The sequence below is a fragment of the Dasypus novemcinctus genome, chromosome 9 (genome assembly GCF_030445035.2).
Source record: "Dasypus novemcinctus isolate mDasNov1 chromosome 9, mDasNov1.1.hap2, whole genome shotgun sequence".
NCBI classification, from domain to species: Eukaryota; Metazoa; Chordata; class Mammalia; order Cingulata; family Dasypodidae; genus Dasypus; species Dasypus novemcinctus.
The window spans coordinates 5,047,673-5,075,010 of NC_080681.1; the positions used below are offsets into that span (position 1 = coordinate 5,047,673).

Genomic DNA, 27,338 nt, shown 5'->3' on the forward strand with positions numbered 1-27,338 from the left:
ATTCAAGCTAGGTTAACCCCTCTCTGTGCTCTCAGAGCAACCTGCAGGTTCCCTTGCAGAGGACTTACCACTAGACAAACACTTGTATGTTCATGCTTCATTCTTCTCCGAGCCATCGAATTCCTTGAGGACTAAGATCATCTCCTTTATTTTTCTATCCACAGTGTCTTGACAATTTCTGGTACCTACTAGAAAAGAGTAAAAAACAAAGCAGGGAAGATAGAGAAAGTAATAGACGAATTCGTCAATAAAAAGTACTTTCTAGAACTGTTATTTGTCTTTTAACCCAGACTTAATTATATTTCTCTTTGCATAAAATAGATCCTTAAAACAGCTAGAAAATTTTCCTCAGTCCACCACTATTTTGTTCATGCCCTCTCAATAGCACCATCAAGAAAGAATTTCCTATTTTAGCATTCTCTACCATTTCACTTTCAGTGATTCCCATTAGTAATCACTCAAGTATTTATTTAATGGATGTTTTCTATAGGTTGCATTTATCTAAGGCATGTGAAATACATGATATAACCAGATGTGCTAAGTGTTTTTTTTTTTATATTTACAACTGCATTTTCCAAACTCTGCTCCACAAAACACTATTCTAACAAGAGGCCTATCCATACACTTACAGTTTCAGCAAAGAGTATCGCATCTTTACTATTTTACAAAGAACCAGTTTATGACCACACAAGAAATGATCGATAGATGTTTTTTGATGTTTTGACTGTGTGGAGAGAGGACAAATTAAAGGACTCGGCAACAGCTTTCCTTTGACCTGGATAGCTAATAATTGTTCCTGGACTTCAAAATATACTGTCACCTTGTCGCTCCTCTTCTCTTTATTTAGAAACAACCACATTTACTGAGCATTAACAACGTGACAACAGAAGCTGGTTAAGAACACTGGTTCATCAGCCGTGGTGGGGATTGGGGGTGGGGAGTCCCGAATGCCTTGACGCTAAGGATCTGGCGGAAGTAGGGCTGCTCTAAGCAGCTTATCCCAATGTGAGTTTTTATTGTGTTTCCATGGACTGTTAATAGGTGTCACTTAGGGGAAAAAAGATTTTTCCATTAAAGTGTGGAGGAGGTTTGGAAAAAGAATTAAGAAGAGTAGTTATACAGGGTCTTCAATTTTGTTTAACAGCAGGACTCCCCAAGACCTTTGATACATACTGTGATTCCTATCAGCATTCGTTCATTCATTTGCAAATTTCCAACAATTATTTATCAGGCATCTGCCCTCTCCAGGCAAAGTTCTAGGCTTAGTTGCTGGGGATACAGTGGAGAACAAGACAGGAAATGTCTCTGCCTTCATGGAATTTGCATTCTAATGTAGAAATCAGGAGCCAGTCCTGCAAAGATCTGGGGTAAAAATATTCCAGGCAGAGGGAGTAGACAGTACAGCAAGGCCCCAGCTTGTGCAGAAGAGGGACTGGGAGGACGAATCTGGTGAGTTAGGGGAATAGAAGGGCCAGTGTGGATGGAGACGGTGAGTGAGGACAAGAAGGGTAAGAAATAGGTATGAGATGTATGAAGAAGTAAGACCATGGCAAGACTTCAAATTCTAATAGTAACCAGGAATCACTGGAGAATTTTAAATAGAGGTGGTAACATGTTTGGATTTATGTTTTTAAAAATATTCTCCTGCTATGTGGACAATGGACCATAAGGGAAATGAATAATCTCAGGAAGTTTTTGCAAAGATTAGCTGGGAAATGATGGTAGTATGAGCTAGAATGGTGCTGGAGATGGAAAATAGAATCTGGATATATTTTGGAGATCGAGCCAGTAAGATTTACTAAAACATTAGATTGGGGGCAGGGAGATGAAGGGAACAGAAAAGTCAGAGTTGATTCCTGGGATTTTTGATTAATCAATTTTGAAGCTATAGTGGTACAAATGGTAGGAGACAGGGAGGAACCTGGGGATGATCAAATTTGGGGGTAGAGGAGAATGTAATTCGTGTTTTAGATAATGTCAAAAATGCTGTTACAAATACCAGAACATTTTCTCATGAATGGTAAGTACATAATACTAATATAGGGTGTTAATAATTGGGTGGGTTGGGGGAAAAATACATCAAATGTAAGGTATGGGCTATATTACCTTATTATAGTAGTATTAATAGTAATTGTAATATTCCAATGATGCTCTTTCATGGTTTGTAACAAATATTTTACCACAATGCAAGTTGGTGGTGGTGGGGAGATGTATGAGCGCCTTATATGATGATATGCATGTTTGTTTTGTAAATTCAAAAATTTTACTATACATGTATTGTTTATGTATATTCATGTATGTGTGATGTACTTCAATAAAAGTTTATTTTATAAATGCTGTTACACAGCATGTGGAGAAGTTGAGAAGTAACTGGTTATTCATGTATGGAACTCAGGAAATGTGGGAGGTAGTTAATACCACACTATAGTGTTTCTGTGGGCCCTACTTTGAGATCTACTATTTGAAAACTTGCCGAGATTCCACCTTCTGAGTAGGTGGGAGAAAGCCTCATTTTAATACATTTGTTTCTCTGCCATGTGACTGGTAGTGTTCTATTATTGCTGATATTCTTACCTGCATTTTTTTCTAGAAAAAAAGACCAGTTAAGGAAAAACTTCCCTCTCTTATCATGTTCCCTGACTTTTGATGCAGAGAGATCTCAAGAACCCGCTTTCACTGAAGAAGACCACTTCGTTTTAGCTATTAGAGATCTTGGCATGCCAGGATTTTGGCTGTAACCACTACCCCACCTCCCGGGGGGAAGCCCCCAGTGTTTTAACAAGCTTTGTGTCTTGTTTCTTATAGGTGGCGGCTGGTTTGCAGACAGAACTGAAAGTGGAGATATTTGCCATGGCTGTTGGAGAGGACGATGCCAAGGGATCAGCACACATCTCTCACAATATTGAGATCATGACTGAGCATGATGTTCTGTTCTTACCTGTGGAAGCAAATATCCTTTAAAGTTCAATTTGAGTAACCGTACAGATTGCAAATATTACACTGGAGCCAGGAAAACTTGTCAAGTCAAAACGCCATTTCCTAGCCTCCTCATACCTGCATTTCCATAGCTACCTTAAGCTTTAAAATCCTAGAGTTAAACTTTTTAGGACAAAGACTGTGTCTTCATTCATCTTTGCAAGCATTTGGCAAAATGCCTGAAAGTATGCTCAGTAACTGCCAATTGAATGGATCTATCAGGTATCAGGCAATCAGGAAAAAAATGCAAATCTCTGACATAAAAAAAAGCTTGTAATTTTGTTGGGGAATAGTTTCTTATTAAACAGGTTAGATATACACTGTATGACATGCCTTTCTTCATATTGGTGTCTCTAACTATAAAGGTATCATACAGATATGCACAGTACTGTATGTAGTCTTTTCATCATATATAAAAACGGAAAATTGCACTCTATCTTACTACATTAGAGGAGTGGAAGAAGTATCCCCACTTGATTCCTATACCATTTTGTACTCCTTTAATGACATGAATCATAAAGCTGCTGTTATTTGAGCTGGATCTTAAATAGGGAAGTTTTTTATGAAAGGAGACTTTAAGAGTGAAGAATAGGAAAGCTCTGGATGTTTGGGAGATTAGCAGGGAGTTCAGTTTGCTAAGAGTTTAGGGAATATTAAGAAGTATAATAGGAAGATTGGTTGGAGTTAAATAGTGGATGATCTTGAATCTTTGGTTTATAGTTTATTACATAAGCAGCAGAAAATCATTGGAGATTTCTGATCCAGTGGGGGACATAATTTGTAAGTCTTTATGAAAATGAATTCACTGTTATTGCAGAGGATATATTAAAGGAGAAAAGTGACTGGTGTAAGAAACCATTAGAAGCCTATGTCAATAGGCCAAGTATAAGGACAAGAACCATAGGGTGGCAACAGTAGATATGAAAGGAATTTGGGGGACTAAAACTGCAAAACCAAAAGAGGAACCCATTGATAGAAGGAAGTGAGAGGACAGAGTTCAGCTCCAAGATTCTGAGCTTTTGTAATGAATTGGATATGTATTTGAGAAGTCAATGCTGGAGATATATTAATTTTAAGCCTTTCTATGCAGGGGTGATGGTTCAAGATATAGCAAAGGGGCATAAATTTGGAGTCTCTTTGGGAGCAGTAGGAAGAGGAACCAGTGGAAATAGAACAAGCAGTTAGAAAACCTTGAAGCATCTCAGAAGCCATAGAGAGAAATTCAAGGGAAGGATGGACACAGTTGACAGATGCTACAGAGATGTCAAGGAGAATTCAGATTCAAATAAGACCGTTACTGGTTGGGACAAAAACTAGATTGGAAAAAACAAGAAATGGGTGTTGAGAAAGTAGTAACATCAACTGTGGACACTATTTCAAGAAAACATTATTAAAGGAAAAGTGGAGAACATGGTACTTCTGGTAATAGTAAAAGGAAGGATTCAGTGTAGGCAAGTATGTTAGCAGACTGCAGACTGCTAAGAAGAGAGATGTTGAGAGTGAAAAGCTGAAACAGCAATATGCATAAAAGGGCGAGGGAATCGTCAAGAAGAGAGCTGAAGGGTCAGTAGCATGGCTACTGACCATGGTCTCTAGGTCACATTATGGTTTACACTCTGCCCCGCACAATTTCATAGGTCTTGACAAACTGTACAATGGCCTGTATCCACCATTGCTATGTCATGCAGGACATGCCCCATGTTGCACCTATTCTTCCCTCTCCCTCCCTTCAGAACCTCTGCTGACCACTGCATTTAAATCAATATTACCAGTTCTTCCATTGCTAAAATAACAATGTCTACCTTAGTCCATTCCCCACTTATGTTTGTTCATTCCTCAGTCCTGAGGATTTGGGGATGATGATGCCCACTCTACTTCTGATTGAGAGGGGGCTTAGATCCCATGGGGCAGATGGATGGAGCTGTCTTCCTTGCATTTGTAGATAATGTTTTTTTGGGATGGGCGTGTCCATCATTATCCTTTTGTTAGTTGTTTTGGGTGGGTCTGATAAACTGGAGAGTAGATGTTACAACACTGCTGAGATTCAGGACTCACCCAGGATATGAACAGCTGGAAGATTTAAGTTTCTGGAACATATATTTAATGGGTATAGTGCTAATTACAGGTTCAAATAAAAGGGGCATAAAAACTTTGTGTAGGAAAATTATAAATGAGTCCAACTCTGATACAGAGGGGAAAGATTGTCATAAATCCCAAGAGGTAAGGCCCACGGACGGGGTGCTGAATTCCTGGGGTTGTCTGCCCTGCCTATAGTGACACATGAACTTAACAATCACAGAGAAGTATAAAAGATATTCCGAGGGGAGTAGGTGCAGTTCAGTGGTTGAGAGCCTGCTTCACATGTACAAGGTCCTGGGTTAAATCCCCATACTTCCTCAGTTCCAAGAGCTCAGTGTCCATCCTCTCATGTGTAGAATTTGCATTAGACAGAACTGTACCTAAAATTGAGCCAATGATGCTAGAGAACAGATTCTATGATTTGGGTTAGTATGTACACTTAGTCTTGAAAATCACAGTCCTAAACAGATACTTTACCAGTTTTAACAAGCAGCAATTATGACAAAAGACCAAAAGACTTTCCTCAGGGAAAAGAAAATCCCATGGTCCAAAGGATTTCTACGATTTCTTCCTCTACACTTGGAGTCTTCATGTCTCGTGAAGTTTCTCCACATTAGGGTAAGTAATAAATGGGAATTTGACTGTCAACTACTCAAATTTGAGGATTTAAACCTCAGGTTTGTTACCATCTTTTTTTTTTTTTTTTGAAGATTAATTTATTTATTTCTCTCCCCTTCCTCCCCCCCTCCCCACCCTGGTTGTCTATTTGCTGTGTCTTCTTTGTCTGCTTCTGTTGTCAGCGGCATAGGAATCTGTGTTTCTTTTTGTTGCGTCATCTTGTTGTGTCAGCTCTCCGTGTGTGCGGCGCCATTCCTGGGCAGGCTGCACTTTCTTTCACGCAGGGCGGCTCTTCTCACGGGGCGCACTCCTTGCGTGTGGGGCTCCCCTACGCGGGGACACCCCTGCGTGGCAGGGCACTCCTTGCGTGCATCAGCACTGCGCGTGGGCCAGCTCCACGTGGGTCAAGGAGGCCCAGGATTTGAACTATGGACCTCTCATGTGGTAGACAGACGCCCTAACTACTGGGCCGAGTCCACTTCAGTGAGCCACTAAACTTAGTTGAAGGAAAACATTTGCTTTTAATAACTGTAATGGCAACCCCTTTATATATATACATTATCATATCTAATCCTCACTCTACCTTTGAGATTTTCCGCATCTTATACATAAGGAAACTGAGGCTTAGAGACTCTAAGTGGGACAAGTAAATATCTAACCTTTATCAATGTGATTCTAAAGTTCATTCTTCATTGTGCAAATAAAGTTGATCTTACTTTCCAAAAAGCAGGAGCACAAATACCAGGATGCCCTTTTTGACTTGACAGCTTACAATTAAGCCCAAAAGTTCTCAAATGTTTTAAACTCAGGACTCTTTTTACATTCTTAAAAATTGAGGACCCCAAAGAACTTCTATGTATATGCATTCTATCTATCAATATGTACCACAGAATTAAAACAGAAAAATTTAAAATTAAAAGCAATAATACTTATTATATATTAACATAAATAACATTTTAATAAAAATAATTTTTCCAGAAAGAAAGGTTAATATGAAGAGTAGCACTATTTCACATTTTTGCAAATGTCTTTAATGTCTGGCTTAGAAGAACACAGCTGGATTCTCACAGCTGTTCTCTATTCAATCTGTGCTATCACACATTATGTAGCCTTTGGATAAGTAGTGTACATTTATGAGAGAAAAACACAAATAATGTCATTATTATTTTGAAAATATTTTGACCTTGTAGGCCTCTGAAAGGGTCCTAAGGACCCCCAGGGAGCCCAGAACTACACTTCAGGAATGGCTGAGTTTGGTTTATCTCACTTCTAGTCCATAACATTCACCAGTTACCCAAACCTGCTAAGTGATGAAGTTTACATCTCTATCTGGGCCATTCTGAAAACTTGTGAAATAGCTTTCAAATAAAGATCCATCATTTCTGTTAGCATCTATCGAAAGTAATGTCATGAGTCTACATAAAAGAAGAAATGTTTTAAGTAATGTTGCCTTCTTTATATGTTTTAATCAAATTTGTTAATTTGATTAAAAAGATGTCCATCGTGCTTATTCTTTCATTTTTAAAATAAACATTTATTGTAGATTCTGTGATGTCACCTAGATCTAGTGACAGATAAAAGCTTTAGTCTTTTTCCTTTCCACCTCTTCCATTTGTGTGTTGGAACCATTCCAAGTTTTTATTTCTTGCATGCCTATCACAGTAACACATTTTGTCCTTACTCTGAGCTAGCAGCAAGCCCGTTGTAAGAACTCTGTGAGGGTGGGCACTATTATACCTATTTTATAGTGAGGAAAATAAACCATACAACCAGGTCTGGTAATTTGCTCCGTATTAGCTGCACTAGTTGTCTGTAGCTGTGGGCGGGAACCCAGCGCAGCTCAGCTGGCCCTCCAGCGGAACCGGGCGGTGCTTCCAAGCGCCCTCAAGTGGGTCGTTGGCAGGATTCAGTTCCTCGGACTGGTAAGACTGAGGGCCTGCGGGCCCCGCTGGCTGTTGCATGGAAAACTCCTCAGTCCCTGTCTACATGGGTCTCCTTTTAGGACATCTCACTTCATCGGCACAAGCAAACAGTAAGAGCCAGAGTGTGAGCAAGGCGGAAGTCCAATGTTTTATACCCTTACCTTGGAAGTCACATCCCATCAATTTGCCGTACTCTCTTCATTAGAAGCCAGGCACTAAGTTCAGTCCACGCTCACGGGGAAGCGGGAACACGAGGCAACTAGCACTACGTCCTACGTGAAGACTGGGCCCAGGAACTGTGAGCCTGTGTCCAAGCCCTGAGAACACCTCAGAGCCGCCTGGGTGCCAAGACCCCGGCAGGGTGAAAGCCAGGGGCTGTAAGGCCCCTCTCAAGAACCTTGGCACCACAGCAGCTCAAGATCGTCAACTGCGGGACGGATGGACGCGACAGTCCAGGGAGCCCGGTGGCTTCTTCCTCTCCTTCCAGTGAGATGTGGCCCAGCCAGGCACCATCCCAGCTGCCACGCGCACGAGCAACATGCAGGCCTGTGCCCGGGGATGGAAACCACTGCTTTCTTGGCCACTGTTCTCGATTCTCTGCTACAGATGTGCTAGATTTCCTCTGAGATGAATGGGACTTATGGCACTTGCCACTGAGAAATCATTTAACACTAAATACGGCAAAGCTAACTTCCAGGTGGAGAATGTCAAAATTGTCAAGTGTATCTTCTTTAAATGGATATGTAGACATTTTTAAATAAGCTTACTAAATACTCCTAATAAAACATTCATGAGGCCTTTCTTTGATGATTACAGACTTCTATAGATAACGTGATAAAGTATTCATTCAATGGTTCCTATACTAAGGATTGTACATAGTCAATGGCTATGCCAATAAAATGCCAACTTAGAGCTTAAAATATACTCTCCTCACCTGTTGACCTCAATCCTTTAGAAATTAGGAGTTTTAAGTATTCTGAACAAAGATGTAGCTCAGTTACTTAATGTACACATCACTTCACCTGTCCTAAGTTCCTTCTCTTTAATTATTGTAATCCTTGTCAGACAGAAATCTGTTGGCTCAAATGGTGGCAAAGCTACTGGAAACCAGTGCTCTTAAGAGTTAAGAGCAATTAATGATGACATACATTTAGCATACCACCCTAGAATTTGCTTTGGTCTGGAAACCACCAGAAACGTTCATGGGAAATGCTGCCACTTTTTCGTTCTGATGAACAACTCTAAGAAGCACAAAGAGGACTGGATTCAGCTTCTGTTCTCATCAATAATTAAGAAATTTGGGGGGAATTAACTAATTCTTCTCCCTAGTGACAGAAAGCAGACTGGAAAGCACCTAGAATGCATCATACTATCTACTCTCTTGCCTCTTCACAGTTAAGCCTTAACAAACTCTATGCCAAAACTCTCTTTTTCTGCCCAAGAAATAGCACCATTATATTCCTTATCTCACTTCAGTGACTGTGTTATTCTTAGGAACATTAAGACTTGTGGTTTGGGACACAGATAGCTGGCATAAGAACTGCAGTTCTGAGCCTGGGAAGAAAATGGTAGCAACTACAGCACAGTAACTTAGATGGAATGGACAAAGGCATATATACAAACCACTGAAACTGACTCAAGAAGACAGGAAAACCAAATAGCTCTGTAACAAGAAAGAAGATTAAACTAGTAATTTTAAAAATTCCCACAAAGAAAGCCCAGGCCCAGAGGTATCTGTCAGTTTCTTTTCCCAGCCCAGTCCCACCTCTCCAAATCACTCTCTCTCTCTCTCACATACACACAGAGGGGAAGAACATAATTACGCAGAAGCAAAGCACAGCATGCCAGCTTGATGGTTCACTCTTTAATTAGAAGCCACTATTTCATTCAGAGAAGTTTAGATCTGTCAATTTACTTTTCCCAGGCCATGCCCCCTCTCCAAATCCCTACCATATCTATATATACACAGTACACTAATTACCCAGAAGTCAAGCAAGCCATCACAGCTTGACCGTCCACTCTTTAATTAAAAACAACTATTTCATTCAGAGAAGTATAAGCAGTTAGCACTTAGTATCTTTTTATATTTATATACAGATAAAAAGCAACCTGTCAGAGGTTGTTTAGGGAGGATGTTCTAGATAATTTTTCCATTTTTAGCTCTAAAAGTTCATGATTCTGCACTTACAGGCCGAGGGCAATCAATTATACACTTGATTATCTCAATAGGAAGTACAATCCAATACAAAGAGATAAGAAAGCATCAACAAATTATCTGCCAAAAAATATAATAAAAAATTTTAAATGTTTATTTTAGCTCTATTGAAACACATATTTTAAAATATTCTTTGCTCACTGCTAGAAATATAAAGAGAACGATTCCTGCCAGGCTTAACCTTTGAGACCACAGAAAGGTTGTTAATTATGCTCTTGAGCCCAAGAAATGGAGCCATAGTCTTTGTTGGGATGCCCTCGGGCAAAGCTGAGAACCTCATCTGCAATCTTCTGCAACTCAACTTCTTTTATTTGGTATTTTAAAGATGGTATCAATTCTCCTGCTGCTCAGTTTAGAAGTCCTTTTAAGAAAAAAGTGAAAAAGACACCACATTTCAGTTCTAAGTCAATGTTAAAATCAGCTTCTCCCTCTTTTTCCTCTTCCTCTTCTTCTCTTCTAAGTGACTGGTGGCATCAGCAAAGAACATAATTTCGCTTTTTGCCTCACATTCTCTCTTAAGATAATCAAGTCCTGCCATATTGAAGCCGATAACATCCTAGAGAGAAATACAAATAAAATAAATAAAACAAACACATCACATACACACTAGGTATTCCCCCCTCATCTCATTTCTATACCTCTACAAAGACACTTACCCGGACTTGGCTGACTTTTGAAATAGTTGTTTCCTTTAATTTTTCTATCACTGGCACAAGCATTTGGTTGCTAGTGATCTGCCCAAAGTGAATCCTACAGAAAAAAAAAAAAAGAGCTATCTTGCAAAAAGAGGTCCAGGTCCTTCTAGAAATAGCAAGGGTATCATCAGATACAATATTGAAACAAAACAAGATTAATTTCACTCTATCGGGCGGCGGACTTGGCCCAGTGGTTAGGGCATCCGTCTACCACATGGGAGGTGGTAGACACCCCGGGCCTCCTTGACCCGTGTGGAGCTGGCCCATGCGTAGTGCTGATGCGCGCAAGGAGTGCCCTGCCACGCAGGGGTGTCCCCAGCGTAGGGGAGCCCCACGCGCAAGGAGTGCACCCCGTAAGAAGAGCCGCCCAGCGCGAAAGAAAGTGCAGCCTGCCCAGGAATGGGGCTGCACACACAGAGAGCTGACACAGCAAGATGACGCAACAAAGAGAGACACAGATTCCCATGCCGCTGACAACAACAGAAGCGGACAAAGACGACGCAGCAAATAGACACAGAGAACAGACAACTGGGGGGGGGGGGAAGGGGAGAGAAATAAATTAATTAAAAAAAAAATTTCACTCTATCATGGTATGTAGAAATGGTTCTAGCAAGGGAAAAAACTAGAGAAGTCTCTTTTCCTACTATTTCATTCTCTGTGATTCCTATTTTTTAATACTATCCTAAACCATATGACATGCTCAATTGCAAAGCTGACTCTTTTCCCAGCAATCTACAAGGTGGCCACAGATTTTGAAATTAGTATTTTAAAACTGAAAAAAAAAAAAGAGCCTTCTCAGAAATACTAACTCAGCAAAGATATATTGGTATGTCTGATGAAGCCACTGTAAAAAGAGATAGAATTATTCATCACAGAGCCAAACTCTAACCTAGAGGACAAAAATGCACTTGATGCATTCATACTCCTTTACCTCAGTTTTGAACTGCCATATCTACTCAGGTAATAACCATTTACAGCCCTCTGATATGCCAGAAGTACCTTATTTTAAACACTACAATGACCCCTACTCAACAGTATCTGTACCAGAGCATTAAGAAATTATGGAAAATAATGTCATGTATAAATATATGTCCTTACAGCATTAAAAAAATTTTTTTAATTATTTTTTTTCACAACAGCATTTTAAGGAATATTCAATTTGTCTCTCCCTAATCCTGTTCCCTGATACAACAGCTTGAGACTGAGGGACAGAGAGGAGTTGAGAAGAATATAAGTTACCAACTTATGCCTCTGTAAATATATTCTTCTCAATTATATATTACAAGAACTTTTCATACTTTACAATATAATCTTATGAAATATTCTTTATGTTTCTGAGTTTCCTTCTACATATGCCCATACCTTTCCATTTATACCCGTAGAAACCTGGAGAAATAAACTGGCATGCTTTATAATGTTGTTATAAGGACAAAACAAAAAACCAATTAACTTAAACAGTTAAAAGAAATAGAAAGTTAGGCACAGTGGCCATTCGGTACTTGGCTTTCTGCAAACTGACGAGTACCAGAGCGCTTACGTCAGGCCGCAGCGTAAAGCCCTATGACTGACTAAGTGTCCCTGGCGACGTATTACTTCCTATTATCAAAGAGGTGGGCCACCCCATCCTTGTTTGCAGGGCAAGACTGATGGCCACAGATAAGAAATAACTTACATCGAGCAGCACAGAGATTCTGTGAGAGTCTCTGACATGGAAGCAGAAGACTCCTTGACCCCAAAGTTTTGGCAGCTTCACTTAAGGTACTAACGGAGCAGTTATGCTGAGAAGACAAGGTGTGCTTCAGAAAAGGGCGTTACCTGAGGAGGAAGAAGAGGCACCGACACAGAAGCTCCACATCGGAGCCCAGCTGGATGAACTCATTGAGGAGCTGGAGAACGTCCGGGACGTAAGAGAAAGGGAGCACCAGCAGAGATTCTTCCAGCTCACTGAGGAAGGAAAACGAACATCAAAAACGCCACGTTTCTGAACTCAGCCAATTTTTACTTTTCTTTTACTTCTGTTTTTTTCTATTTTTATACTTGAAATGATCTCATGCATTCAGAGATATTCATCTATATTCTAGATTTTTTTTCCTTTTCAATGCTTTGTTTTTCACAATTTATTCATCAGGAATGCATTTTGGTACAAGGCATGGTGGGAGAATCTAGCTTTTTCCCCTTCAAACAACCAATTTCTTTAAAGTTTTTTGTTGAATATTCTATCTTGTCTCTGGAGACTTCTACTGAATCCTTATATAAAATACACTGTGCTTCAATTCAAGGCTTTCGAGTCCCCGCTGATAATATGTCTATTGATTCTGAGACTAATACTACACTGTTTTAATTACTGCTGACTTTCTGTTTATATAGAAAAATAACCCCTCTTGTTATTTTGGTTCTGGTTTGTTTTACTTTTCTAGAATTAATTCTAGTTATCATTCATCAATTCCTGTTAATAGGATTTCAATTGGGATCACAAATCTAGAAATCAATTTATGAAAAATTAAATCTTGGAAATGTATTATATCCCCATAAATCTAAATTTTCTTTTGCAGTTCTCTAATAAAGTTTTGTAATTTTCCTAAAATAGGTTCTGCTTATTTCTTATTAGGGATACTACAATTTGTTAAGACAAATAACCTTCAGTAAGTCAAACTCATAAATAAAATCAAAAGGTAAATCACAAACAAAAAGTATTTCCAAAAATAGATAGCAAAAGATGTAAAGAATTCTTAAAACCAAGATGAGAATTACTAAAGAGCACAGAGAAAGGTGATACTAACTAAATACAGAAAAAAAGGCAAACACTTTGGAAAGCAAAGCAGCAATATAAACCCTTTAAAAAGTTCCATGCTTGTTGATGAGTTTTTGGACTCCTAAGAAAAATAATTAATAGTGATGATAAAGACTTATGTTAACGGTATTCACTGAAGGATTACTGATATAGCAAAAAAAAAAAGAGAAACAAATGTACCATAAAGTAATAACTATTCATACAATGGAATATTTTGAATCAATTCAATGATATGCTTTTGAAGGATATTAATTTTGACAAGTAAATGCTCAGGAAATATTATGTGAAAAAGAGTAGGATACAAAACTGTATGTTTTCAGACATGTATGTTCACAGAAAATAAGCCAGAGGAAATATATAACAAAAGATATTAACAGTTGGTACTTTTATAGATTATTTAATTATCTATGATGTAAAGTACTACTACCCTTCACTTGTTCTTTGAAAAAAAGTATCTCCTTTCATACTTTAGGAGGTGCTTCCTAGTACTAGCACTTCTTAGCTGACAAATCATAATAATTTTGCATTAAGACTTACCTTGACTTGATTCCTTTAAAAATCTCTAAGACATAAGCTGAAGGCTAGGAGGGAAGGAAAACGCCGTGAGTGATACTCGTGATTGGTTTCCACAGAAGGTCTCCGAGCTGCACCCCTAAGAGCAGGGACTCCTCTCTCTCATCACTCCAGCAGTGCTCGCCGGGCTAGCAGGATCTGGGCTCACAAATCTGTTCTGGTACTTACCAGCTATGTTACTTTAATAGCTAGTCCAATTTCATTATGTATAAAATGAAGATACATTGACTAACATGATTACTGTGAAGGTGAACGAGATGTATAAGCAAAACAGGTGAATGAAATGTATGAGTAAAATACTAAGCGATTAGAGACTGCTAGAGTAAAATCAATTCTCCCATTACTTATCGCCTCTCTCATTTATCTGACTGATTTATGTCGATTTTTCCTCCAAAGACTTCATTTTCCAAGTTCATTTAGATTAGACTCTTCAGAGTGCTTTGCTACTGAGCATCAACATGGTCAGAAAGCAGAAGGATGCCAGGACAAGCGAACAGGAAAGGCTGATTTGGAAGCCCCTGGGAACATAAAACGCCCTAGACGATGCCACCGCTCACGCCAAAGCATTCCCCAACGCAGTCACCACCCAAACCACAACGCCTCCTCCCTCCACTTCCTCTCTTCTCCCTGAGAATAACCACTGACAGGCAAGGGGAATCTGTTAAGACAGGCTACTCACGGAGATATTGCCATAAGCCAGCAGGATGGGGTTGCTGGGAAGGGGAACCTGTGAAGAAACACGAGACTTGTTAGTGCTTATCGCAGGTGGAATAATAGCATTTCACAATTTTGAATAAAGAGACATCCTGAAAACAGAGTAAAAAATCTTCAGGCCTTTTAGTTTTTATAGAACTCAGGAATGGATTTGGGCAATACAACTGATGTAGAAATCTCAAGTGGTGCCTCCTGAGCCCGACCCCTGAAGGAACACGTTTCTACTCGATCCAGGGACCACCTCAATCTATAATTTCCTATCCTTCCCCTTTTCCTCCCGCAGTCCCTTAATTTTTTCTTTCCGAGATCTGAACTAGAATCATTTATCTCCTTTCCTGATCTGTGTTAGTAAATCCTAAAGTGGTTTCCTTCTCAGGAATGTCTCTATTTAGAAACGTTTCCAAGCATAACTAAATGCACTACTTTACCTCTTTCCCTGCAGCTTTACAAATGGCTTTGTGTTCTTTCATTTTTGCAGTTTCTTCTCGGTATAGTTCAATAGCCTCCATGATCCTCTCGGCCTGAAAAGATGACAAAGGACAGAAATCAGTACAACACTCTCCACCATCCTAGGACACCGAATTTGGAAGGCCTGCCTAGAATTCACTAAATGCAATAGCTCAAATAAGTTTAATAAAGACATGCCAAACAGAGTGCCAAACAGCACTGAAAGCCGTCTTTGGTTTTCTTTCCTTCCTCCACCCCAAATTTATGGGGAGTTAACTAAGTGTCATGGACTTAGGTGAAACTGTATCAAGACACACGGAGAAGGGCAGCTCTCAAGAACACACGAATGGTCCTCCTCTCCCTCGTAGAAACCAGGCACTAATCAAACAGATGCAGACCACTCCTGTGCTTGGCTAGAGGGAGGGACATAGAGGTTTGAGCTCCATCTTTAAATTCCATCCATTTATTGTCACAAAAGGATAAGACTTTTAATAAAAAGTTGGGATCCCGCTGGGTTTCTATTTAAAAATGAGATTCTACATTCCCTATCAACTTACAGCTTTGACTGTCTCAATGGTTTTCTTTCCAGTAAAGTAATTGTTGCCTTGAGTCTCTCCTGGAACCTGGCAGAAACAGAGAGATCTTTGAACAGTATAATTGACAGTAGCATAGAGATGCTGTAGGGAAGTGGCGGTGGTTCAAGCAACTGAGCTCCCGTTTACCATATGGAGGACTTGGGTTCGATCCCCAGGACCTCCTGGTAAAAAAAAAGAGAAAAGGTGTCGCAGACCTGTGCAGTAGAAACCCCTGTGTGGCGAAGCGACACCAAAAAGATGATGACGCAACCAGATAGAAAAAAAAAAAGACATTGAAATTAACCTTACATCCATAAAAGAACAGGAATTATTTTATAATAAAAATAACATATTAATTAGTTGAGTACTTACTATGCTCTTTCCTCTTACAAGCTACTTATAGCATAGATACTATGCTAAGCATTTCATACACATTATAATAAAAATTTCCTGCTCCCACACTATTTAAAGAGAAAGTCCAATTTCTCAAACATCTTTCCACTTCTTATTCTACAGCGAACTAAATAACTACCCTGAAATCTCCTTCAAAAGTAAAAAAAAAAAAAAGGCCTGAATGACAATTATCTAATACTAAATGTGGTTAATCATTTGTACCATAAGAATATATAGCTGAATAAAAAGGATTACAGATTCTTTTCCATATCAATCTGGTGATAGCTGTGGCATCCAGCCATAATTCTACTTCCATTAGAAATTCTTGAAATTACAGTCAATTTCAATAAGATAATAATGTAAAATCTCAGGATGCCCAATATTCACTTACTGCTGGTTGGTCTTCTTTGGCCACATTCTCCTCATACTCTGCTTCTCTTTGCTGCCAAGAGACAGATATTAAGTTAATGAAGAATAAACATGATCTCTTATGTGAAGTGAAAATGGTGAAGCAGTGAGAAGTTGCTTCTTTCAAAACATCACCCACTAATGACATCTTGGCCTGTGCCTGGCTTCTGAAATGGGAGGTGCTAGTCTTGGAAACATATCTCTTGGAGGTTCTTGCACTTGCACTACGAGGTGGGATTGTACTAGACAGAAAACTTCAGGTGGGACGCAGCCTGTAAATACCTACCAGCACACCTAGAACCAAGCCTAAAGTTCTTACCATCTCTCTTTCTTCCTCAAGAATAAGAGGCTCCCTTGTTCTCTCCCAAAGTCTGAGAGATTTGTCATGGGAAGAGGACACAACATAGTCTCCATTGGGGCTAACAGCCAAGCACCATATTTCCTGGTGGTGTCCCTAGAGGAAGAAAACACAAAACAAAAAAACCTGAGTAAGAATACTTCATTTACAGACCACTATCTGTTCTTGTTGGTGGGAGCTCAACACTAATCTTAAATGCAGTTCTAAAGTACCAGGCAAGCAAAGCAAGCAAAAGAGTCATTACCTCCAGAGTTTGTATATGTTCAAATTTGTCCGCATCCCACTGCTTAATCTTACGGTCTTTCCCAGCAGTGAAGAAGAGGTGAGACTTGGGGACAAACTGTAGGGACATCACACTGGAAAGTGAGATAAGTTTGCACTGTCATCAAAATACATGCCAGTAAAACTAGTCTTACAGAAACAAAAGGGCTTGCAGGTATGTCTTTTGATTAGGTAGTTCCGGAGTGTCTCACTGTTGACATTTAAGTACTATTAATTTATCACTGTCTGAGAATATTAAATAATAGACAGAGATGGCCAAGGGAAATGATACTTACAGGTGACTTAAAGGGAGTTCTTTGAAAAGACTACACCTACCTGTCATCATGTGCAAAGAGAGACTTGTGGCAGTCACCAAAGTCCAAACCCCAGATTTTCACATTCCTGTCAGCAGAGCCAGTTGCTATCAGTGCTCCATCCTACCAGAAGAGTAAACCATTACTTCATTTGATCATCTGAACTCCGTAAATTAAAGGAAAACTCATCAGAACATTTAACTTGTTTCTTTTAAAAATCATTGTAGTCATTTATTATTTATGAACTCCAAAAAAGATATTCGACTATGTTTGTAAACTGGTCTGTTCCTCTGGGGATGACACCTCTTTGATTGTATTAAATTTAGAGGTTTCGTTCTTACATTATTAAATCAAGATTAGGGCTTTGATTCGACCACGTCATTTGGGCAACCCAGTTTGAGTCCCTGCCCCCTTTGTGGGCTATATAAACAGATGCTCGATCAAGGAGAAGACAGAATGAGATACCCACAGAGGAACAGAGAGAGCACCACAAACACGGAAGAGGAATGAACTTTGATTCTGCAGCCTTGGGAAGAGAGATGAGCCATTCACCAGATACTCTAAGGCTGACCTTGTGAAGAAAACTGAGCAGCTGAGCCCGGAGCTCTCCAGCCTACAGCTGAGATGGAAAGAAGCTGGGCCCATGGAGCCTTAAGAGGAAGAGGAAGGCCGAACCCTTGCAGATATCTGCAATCTTGCTTTAACACATGGCAACAGATATTTAGTGAGGAAGCACCTCTTGCGGTACCTTGAGTTGGCCTCTTTAGGGCCTTGTGACTGTAAGTATCTACCTCAAATAAATACCCTTTATAAAAGCCCGCAGATTTCTGGTATTTTGCATCAGTACCACTTTGGCTGACTAATACAATCATTAAAACCAACACCAAAAAAATTAATTTCATCTCTATTCCAAAAGCAACAATTTCTTTGCTTTTTCCTTCCAAGTTATTTAAAAGTTTAAGTGAAAGCAAAAACTCAGCAGCTTAAATATTTTTGTATTGCCAGAGGGCAACACTGTGCCTTGATGTAATCTATTTACTTAGTTAAATAGATAGGAAAAAGAATCTCTAGTCCTTGGCTTGGGATTTGGGGGGAGGAAGATGGAGAGAATAAAACATCTTCTATAATATTTATGACTTAGCCTCTTATCACATGCTCCCTGTGGCAGTCTGATATTATTTATGAATTCCAAAGGAAATATTAATTATGTTTGTATACAGGTCTGTTTCTCTGGGTGTGATACCCTTTAATTGTACTAGATTCAGTTGAGATGTCTGATTAAATCATGTTAAGATTAGGGCTTTGATTCAACCATGTCATTACAGTGTGACTCAGCGTTGAGTCCCAGCCCCCTTGGGCTGATAAAAGAGACTCTCACATGGAAGTAGACACAAAGAAAAGATACACAGAGGATCCTGCAGCTCCAGGAAGAGAGATGCATTTGACAGTTTCAGCTGACCTTGTGAAGAGCACAGAGCAGCAGAGCCCAGAATGAGCCCTGGGGAGGGAGATGAGCCATATGCCAGCCTACAGCTGAGATCAGGAGGAGCGGGGACCACGGAGCCTTAAGAGGAAGGAGGAAGGTTGAACCCTTGCAGGCATCACCCACCATCTTGCATTAACACGTGGCAACAGACTCTGGGTGAAAAGTACCTCTTATGGTACCTTGAGTTGGACTCTTTAGGACCGTGTGACTATAAGCTTCTACCCAAAAAAAACCCCCTTTATAAAAGCCAACAGAGTTCTGGTACTTTGCATCAGCACCTCTTGGCTGATTAATACACTCTTTATTACTCTTTCTTTTATTGTGGCCCATTTCAATGTCATATTCAAATGGTTGTCAATATAACAGGAAAATTGCAAAGATTTTTAACACTGCCACTTACTCTGTGCCACTGATCACAGACAGCTACAGCACATGGTCAATTACTTTCATACAGAGAAGAGTAATGATTGTTTTTAAACACACACTGCCACTTCTAATCAGAACTTGCAAAAATGTGATTCTGATCAAGAGACTAAAATTATTCATAGTGCAAAACACCATGAATATTTAAATATAAAGCAAAATTCCATTTTCCTCACCAATATTCAGCTTCAGAACAGAAGGAAATGCCTTTTAAAAAGTCCTTCATATTTCAGAGGGCTCTACCAATTACAGTATTTCAGACAACAAAGTACTATTTGAAAAAGGTAGTTATGAAGATTAAGAGAGTACCTAAGAGAAGTATTCTGAAAACATTAAAGTAGTTTATAAATACATTTAAGGATATGATTGGTTGTTACTTTATGACTATTGAAAAAGTCAGATATACAACAAAACGATAAAAATAATACTCTAAATGAAAGATAGCAAGCCAAGAACAGGGACAATTCTGCTTTAGAAAAGATAACTTATAATTACTGAGACACCACCTAAACTTTACTTACGTAAGAGATGTCCATGCATAAAACAGGCAGTTTGTGTCCATACAGTGAAAGAAAAAACTAAACAGTAAAAAAAAAAAAAAAAAAGTATAAATCATTCATATCTATGTATAAAATACAGGCATAATTACATGTGGGTCTAAAACGTAATTTTAAAATACAATGCTGAACACTTTTCTGGAATGTTTTATGCCTATATTTTCAAATGAAGACACACACAGAAGACAGCTGGCTAAGAGTCCCTCTGTCTACCAGGCAGATCTTTATGCCCTGCCAAGAACACTGTAACACAGTGCAGCGAAGGAGGCCCCTGGAAGTACTGCCTCAGTGAGGACGTGGCACAGAGATAATGTCTGGATCTCTTAGCTGAGAGGCCTCTGGGGTACTTGTATTACAAAAGTGTCTCTGGGCCAAGCCCAGTCCTGACTCTCTGGGCACAGGGCCCAGTAATTTATATTTTAAAATGGAACCCAAATGATCCTGATGTACAGCCAAGTGTGGAATCATTGCCCAGGATACCTAGCAAAACCACTGGCTGCTCAAGATTTTCTGAACATGTGAAATATAACTTGCTTAAAAAAAATTCACGAACCATAGGATTCTTCTAAAAGTCTAGCTTCCTGAGTGCAAAAAAAATGGTTTGGTTCATTCACACACAAATTTTTAGAAATGTGCTACTACTGGACACACAATCAAGGCCACTTTTTATAGTCTCAACCTAAATTCTTAAGGTAGTCATTCAGAAAGAAAATATTCCCAGCAATTACCACTATACCTTCAGAGTGTCGACGTAGAAAATTTTCACAGTACAGTCCAGCAAAGACACAGCCAACAGCTTGTGATTGGGAGAGTAACTGACACAGAGAACATCCTCGTCAAGTTGCAAGGTTCGGGTTTGCTTCACAGAAAGTCTAACATTTAGAAAGCATTAAGAAAAATAAATAAATGAGTTCTCCACAAATGCACACAATTCCAAAAAGTCTCTGGCATTTCAACAGTGTTATGAAGCTTTGTCACGAGATTCTTATGTCAAAAAGCCATTGAAAGGCTCCCCATTTTCACTCCAGAAAATAGACACAAATAAAAAACATCTACTTACCTCTTCTGACTACTATTTTCATCTTTCACCAATTCAAAATCCCAGAACTTGACAGATTTATCCGCACTACCTGTCACAAAGCCATGCTGAAAATCAAGTGACACAAATTGAAAACTCTTTTAGGCAGCAAAGAAACTTTGATAAGAAGACATCAAAATACTTTAAAAAAGCGTTTTTACTTAATGGCATGGGAGAACAGTTAAGAAAAACGTGCCTTCTCCTAGCCCCCTTCCTTGCCATTGGGGCTGCTGTCACTGACCTCATCTGGGAGTCCCTACCATAGACTACCACAGACAACAGGAACCTAGTGAGGAGTCCTACTTATGTATTTGTTCAGCATTTGGAATAGACACTTAATGAACCTAGTCGGGGTTTGCTAATTTGACGAACATATATAGAATGGATAATCTAAATAAATAAGTCCAAAGTATTTGATCAGAAGAGTAGAGATTTACTCCTACAATGTTGTCCTTGCTTAAAACATTTTTGAAACTATTTTTCAATAACAGAAAATTAGCCTTATTGCATTGTAGTATTAATAGAAAGTATATGAAGTCTGAAAACCAGACTTCTTGTCTATTTTACCACTCCACAGATATAAAACATGGGAAGCGACAGGAAAACCACCTGGTTTACAAAACTGTTAAAAAAATTAAAATGACACAATGGAGGTGAAAATACTTTGGAAAATATACCCTACCAATATCTCCAGATGGCATTACCCACTCTAAACTCAGGATTTATTTTCCAAACATACTATCTACTTTGACTGGAGGAAGATTTGACACCATTGAGAATATTCAAAAAATGGGTCACGATTTCTTAAGATATTGTCAAAAAATTCTAGAAATGTTCTCAATAGCAGCAGCACCACAGAGGAAGTACAACGTTCCCCCTGGTGACTCCTCTGAAGGGGAGTACACTTTTTCCTTTTTTTTCTTTTTCTTTTTAAAGGCTGACCTATTTGCTAAAAAATCTAGTCTCACATAGGCACAGAATTTGGACAAAGAAAGGAACAGTAAAGTCTACTCTACCCTCTGGTTGGTGCTGCCCAAGTATCACAAACCACTGGCCAAAAATCACAAGGGTAAGCAGGCTGATGCCATGTAGCTGATCATCAGGAGCAGACATGAATAAGAAATTTCATAACGACTATTCATATTTTAGTGTGTGTGATGGCATCATATATGAAGTCTGACGATTAGACAAATCTTTCTTTGAAGAATCAGAGAATTTTTTTTCTCATGCGGCAGTAAAAACTGGAAATAAGAATTGGGAAATGCAGCCAGAGCAGGAAAGATCAGATATTTAACATCTGGTTTTCTTACCTGGTCTGGAGAGAGAGACATAGACCATAAAGCGCCGTCATGTGCATCTATTGTTTCAAGCAGATTTCCTGAGGCCAAATCATATAGCTGCAGCTTCCCAGTCTAACAAGACACAAAATGAAAACTTCTATAATTCCCTGACTCATGCCTGCACAATTCAGGAAAGGTTTAATAACCAAGCAATCACGTGGTCAGTTGTTTAAGAAATGGATCACATTTTGTGTGATTTATGTATCTTTAAAAGAAAAAGGATCACAAGTTCTTTGGTCAGTATTCTCTATTTCAAGAAATAGCGTTAAATCTCTCACTGATACGCTGAGTTAACTTTGGCAGGGCTGCCACACTGCATCACTAGTAGTGCAACTTGTGTTACTGGATTCTGATCATGTTCATCACTTCTCCAACTTAGAAAGCAAAACATCATGGTCACTGGCAAATTAAAATAAAAATAACAGGAAATAGCAAACAGAAAGCCTTTAAAGTTTAATCCATTGTTAGGTGAGCTCCTCTGTACTTACTGGCACAACCCACTCTACCACATTTAGTTTTGGTTTCCTCCTCTACAATGCACTGAGAGTGAGAAATAGAGATGTACCTACGATGCTAGGGGGGACAATGAATTAAAAAATAACAGCCTAGAAAACAATCATCTCACAGCTCTTGTTTAGAGCGCTGTGGAACAATGTCAGTACGTAACACGGGGCAAAGCCTGATCTATGATGAGCTTCCGCAGTGCTCTGGAAGAACACACACTTGGCTTGAATCTCAGGTCTGCATCTTTCCAACTCTGTGACCACTGGAGAACTTATCTCAGTGAAGTTGCTTTTTCATTATAAAATGGAGCTTATATCATCAACCTCTCTAAGCTGTTTTGAGAATTGAGACAATGTATGTTAAAACTTACTAACACTAGCAGACTAGGGATTGTGTTTTAGTCTTACAGGTTGTCTTCAAAGCTATTAGCAAAATACTTTCCCAATTAGAAATATTCAATGACTATTTGTTGAAAGAATGAAAAATTAGGGAATTTTTAATTGAAATGTTACCCTCACAATGACCCTACAATCTCTCAAGACTATTCTACACTTTTTGCCATGTAAGAAAAACCCACTGTGATCCATAAGTTTTATAATAAAATAAACACACACATGCCATTGGTTTATCAGTTAAGTACAAATACTTGCAAAGCACTTTTCAAAACCTTCCACAGACCTTATTCTCACTTCTACCACTGTTGCTACCTCTGCCACCAGTTCCTATTTATTGGGTATTTGCTACGGGCCAGTCTCTGTGCTAAGGACTCTGCATACTTCATGTCTGTGACATAGATTATTAATATCACTTTACACAAGAAAACCAAGGCTAATAGAGTGAAATAATGCCCAAAGGTCACATAGCTGGTGTGGCAGAAGTAGGGTTCAAACTTAGGCCAGTCTGGTGCCAAAGCTGCTGACAGAAAGCAAGTGTCATCATCCCATTATACAGATAAGGAAACAGAGAAAGAGAAGCCATGTGACTTGCTCCAAATTACCCCTTTCGTAAGGGGGAACATCTGGATCCAAATCCACATCTTCTTGCTGCAAATTCTAAGCTATTTCCACATGGCTGGCTCCCAGTCTGGTTAGCAGCTTGGGAGGCTTGGTCAGTTTGCCTGTACTGAATACCTCTATCTGCCAAAGTATGATACTTGATCACTAATCTACTCAAAGCACAGTTAAACATTATTTAATACAGGAAAGGACAAGCTCCAAAATGTTACTGGTAGTTATCTCAGAGTCATGATTTTCACTTTCTTCCTCCTAATTTTAGCTATGGTTTGATTTTTATACCCTATAAAGAAACAACAAATAAAGGAAACTTAAAAAAGGGCAATGAACTAATGCCCTCCCATATCTCCTAGCCCTAATACATGTCCAATATGCTAACAAAAGAACCAGATTTCCTAAACAACTTTAAGAAATTTAAGTAGAAAGGCCCCAGAAACCCAAGAAAAGGTTTTTACCTTTGTTCCTAAGACCACCTGCCTATCACCAGGTACAAAGAAGGAGCAAAGTGCATATTCACAAGTCATCGTGCGAATACACTGCAGGGTAGACCTGTTAGGAAGAAGGAATAAAGAGCTCATTTGTTAAGAGAACCTGCTCTCCCATCATAGAGGTTTTGATACATAATCATATGGACTGGTCAACATGAGAGAAGACAGAAGTCTCAGTAACTTTTGGTTCATACCAAGAACCAAAATGTTTTAATGTTTTAAAAGAGAAAACACTACACTGTACCTAACTTTGTTTTCTTTGCAGGGACCTTCTGATCTTAAGGAACAGATATCATAAATAGGCAGGGCAAAGAAAAGCATCTGTTGAGTTCAACAGAGCCCAATCTACCATTACAAGAAGCAACTAAGCCCATGAGATTGCAAGTCAAATTAGCAGATTTACAGCAAAGCTCGTTTTAAAGGATCATGAACAGTCGTCCATTCAACAAATACGTATCAAATGCCCACTCATTCATCAAACATCTACTGAATGCCCATTCCTGCCAGATACTGTTCTAGGTGCTAGAAAACGAATAGTGAACAAAACATGAGGTCTCTAACCTCATTTATTTTATTCTTTGGTGGGAGGAGGGGGTGGACAAAAGCAATAAGGAAGTAAGTATGTATCTAGTATATCAGATGATAATAAGTACTACGGAGGAACACAATGCTAGGTTAAGGGAATGCAGAGTGCAAGAGGTATGGAGAGAATGGTGAGACTGTTATTTGATTGAGCAGATAAGGGAGAAAGCCTGTAGACAGATGGGGAAAGACTGTTCTGGGCAAAAATAAGAACAGCGAGCACAAGAGCTGTGAGGCAGGTGCACTCTCGTGTTCAAGGAACAGGAAAAAGGCCAGGCAGCTCCAGGGGAGCAAAGGGGAGAGTCGTAAGAAAAACGTTTGTAAGAACATGGGTTCTTAGTCAGAGTGACATGGGACTTCTGGACACGATCTACCTTCCATTTAGAAAGATGAGACTAGCTGTTGTGTTGAGAATAAACTAAAGAGGGGCAAGCCAGAAGCAGAGACCAGCTGGAGGCTACCCCAGCAACACCGATGAGGGGCGACGGTGGTTTTATCAGGGCGGTAGCGGTGCAGGTGGTGAGGTGTGGACGGGTTCTGGGTAAGTTCTCAAGTTAGAGCTGAAGGGATTGAATATGGCATACGACAAAAGTCAAGGATGGCTATGAGGCTTTGGACTCGAGCAATTAGAAATAATTATTTACTGAGATGGGAAAATCTGTAGGAACAGCAGGTGGGAGAGTGTTGGAGAAATGATGGTCAAAATTTTGACTTGGGACATAAGAAGTCTCAGATGCCTAACTAGACATCCAAATGGTGACAGAGTAAGTACTGGATATGATTCTGGTGTTTAAGGGTGAGGCTAAGGATGGACATCAATGGATGCACAATCAGCATAGAGATGGTATTCAAAGCCACAAGACAGGAGAACACAGATTACAGACAAGAGAAAAAAATCCAAGGACTCAGCCCTGAAGAGCTCAACATTTAGAGCTCAGAAAGACAGGCTCCAGCAAAGACTGGGAGAAAAGGCCAGCAGGAAAGGAGGAAATAATGAAAGTGAAATAGTGTTTCAAAGAGGAGAAAGTTTTCAAATCAAAGAAGGAGTATCAAATGAAGTTGAGAGACTATTAGATTTAGAAATATGAGGATGACTGATGAGATGACGTTTTGGAGAAATGGTGGGGGCAGAAGCCTGATGGGAGATGGATAAAGACAGAATAAAGAAAAGTAATCAGAGATAGTGAGACATGGAGCAGTAACTGGAGAGGAGGAATGTGGAGAGGGCTATTAATTCTTTTAAGATGGGAGACACTATAGCACATCTACATGGTAAGGGAGTGATTCAATAGAGAAGGAAAACTGATGATGTAAGAGAAGAAGGAAAATTGCAAGGAGGGGAAAACAGACCTTATATACAAGTTGTGTGTACCCTTGAGTAGAAGCAAAACATTGTAACAGGAGGTAAGACGAGGTGTGTAGGTACAGATGCAGCCAGGCTGGCAGACACAAGAACATTTGTAAATATGAACGTTCTCTTCCAAATGCTCCCATTTTTTCAGTGAACTAGGAAGTAAGATGATCGACTTGAAAGGAGCTGGAGGGATTTTGAAGCATGAGGAGGAAAATGTAAAATAGTCATCAAGAAGAACAGAATGAATGAGAAATACTACAAAATTACTGGGTGGTGTTAAAAACTTATTTAAAGAGTAGGTTGTGTGTTTTCCTTTGGCCAAGTCCAAGGTGCAAGGCTCCTTGGGAGCTTTAAGATGTTTACTGCACCAATTTTAAAAAGGTTTTCTTACTCTAAACTCCGCAGGCCTATGGCCAAAATGCAATGAAGATATGTTGTGAAGGATTCAATTTAGGGCATTAAAAATACTAATAACTAACCACCAAGCACACAAAACATAATTCAAAGGGAAGAAATGCTACTGGATGGAGCTATACCAAACACTGTTTCGCAAACCTGTTCCATATCTTAATGGAATCAGCTGCTGCTGAGAGAACAGCAATGTTGTCAGAGCTGAAGGACAAAGTCCGGACATCACTGCGATGACCCCCGATGGTAATTCTGCTTGTTCTGACAGGCTGAGGCATCGATGTGGACGGATTCAGTGAATACAATTCCACCAGGTTGTTTTGCAGGAGGAAGACAGCTTTTAACTCTCCTTGAGGTGAATGAATCAGGTCAAAGGATCTGCATGGGAAAATATTAATCAAACATTCTAGCCATCCTCTTGTCTCACAGGTTCTTTTTCTAGGCAAGACTGCTTTGCATTGTACTCAATCTATATGAAGTTTTGAACAAGTATAAAGAATTTTACAAATAATACGTAGTAGGTAGTAGTCAAAAGTACAGACTTTTTTTTTAAGGAGGTACCAGGGGTTGAACCCAGGACCTCATACAAGGTGAGCAGGTGCTCAACTGCTTGAGCCATGTCCACTCCCCAATCAGAGCTGTTTTCTTTGCCTGTTGTTTGGTTGTTTTCAGGAGGTCCTGGGGATCAAACCTGGGACCCTGTACATGGGAAGCAGGTGCTCACTGCTTGAGCCATGTCCACTCCCCAATCAGTGTCTGCGTGTTT

At 39.5% G+C, this 27,338-nt stretch overlaps 2 protein-coding genes across 5 annotated transcripts in view; one reads left to right on the plus strand and one right to left on the minus strand.

Moving 5' to 3' along the window:
• The window catches only part of SPAG17 (sperm associated antigen 17), a 284,808-nt gene extending 269,553 nt beyond the window's left edge, over window positions 1-15,255 (plus strand). For 2 of the 4 annotated variants that reach the window (XM_058302965.2, XM_058302968.2), the window contains 3 exons: window positions 2,806-2,950; window positions 5,533-5,673; window positions 15,062-15,255. In XM_058302965.2, the coding sequence (XP_058158948.1) occupies window positions 2,806-2,950; window positions 5,533-5,672 (285 nt within the window). In that variant the 3' untranslated portion in view covers window position 5,673; window positions 15,062-15,255. Of the gene's footprint in view, window positions 1-2,805; window positions 2,951-5,532; window positions 5,674-7,675; window positions 7,715-12,141; window positions 12,322-15,061 lie in introns of those variants that run through there. The other 2 variants (XM_058302966.2, XM_058302967.2) reach the window with 2 other exon arrangements.
• The window catches only part of WDR3 (WD repeat domain 3), a 30,837-nt gene continuing 12,943 nt past the window's right edge, over window positions 9,445-27,338 (minus strand). The window contains exons 11-27 of the mRNA XM_004456604.5: window positions 26,720-26,950; window positions 24,196-24,289; window positions 22,194-22,295; window positions 20,866-20,951; window positions 20,542-20,677; window positions 19,770-19,826; window positions 17,362-17,462; window positions 17,009-17,120; window positions 16,726-16,860; window positions 16,390-16,440; window positions 15,588-15,653; window positions 15,012-15,104; window positions 14,549-14,596; window positions 13,834-13,877; window positions 12,321-12,449; window positions 10,467-10,560; window positions 9,445-10,366 (exon numbers count right to left, since the gene is read on the minus strand). Coding sequence (XP_004456661.1) covers window positions 10,211-10,366; window positions 10,467-10,560; window positions 12,321-12,449; window positions 13,834-13,877; window positions 14,549-14,596; window positions 15,012-15,104; window positions 15,588-15,653; window positions 16,390-16,440; window positions 16,726-16,860; window positions 17,009-17,120; window positions 17,362-17,462; window positions 19,770-19,826; window positions 20,542-20,677; window positions 20,866-20,951; window positions 22,194-22,295; window positions 24,196-24,289; window positions 26,720-26,950 — 1,735 coding nt within the window. The 3' untranslated portion in view covers window positions 9,445-10,210. The remainder of the gene's footprint in view (window positions 10,367-10,466; window positions 10,561-12,320; window positions 12,450-13,833; window positions 13,878-14,548; window positions 14,597-15,011; window positions 15,105-15,587; window positions 15,654-16,389; window positions 16,441-16,725; window positions 16,861-17,008; window positions 17,121-17,361; window positions 17,463-19,769; window positions 19,827-20,541; window positions 20,678-20,865; window positions 20,952-22,193; window positions 22,296-24,195; window positions 24,290-26,719; window positions 26,951-27,338) is intronic.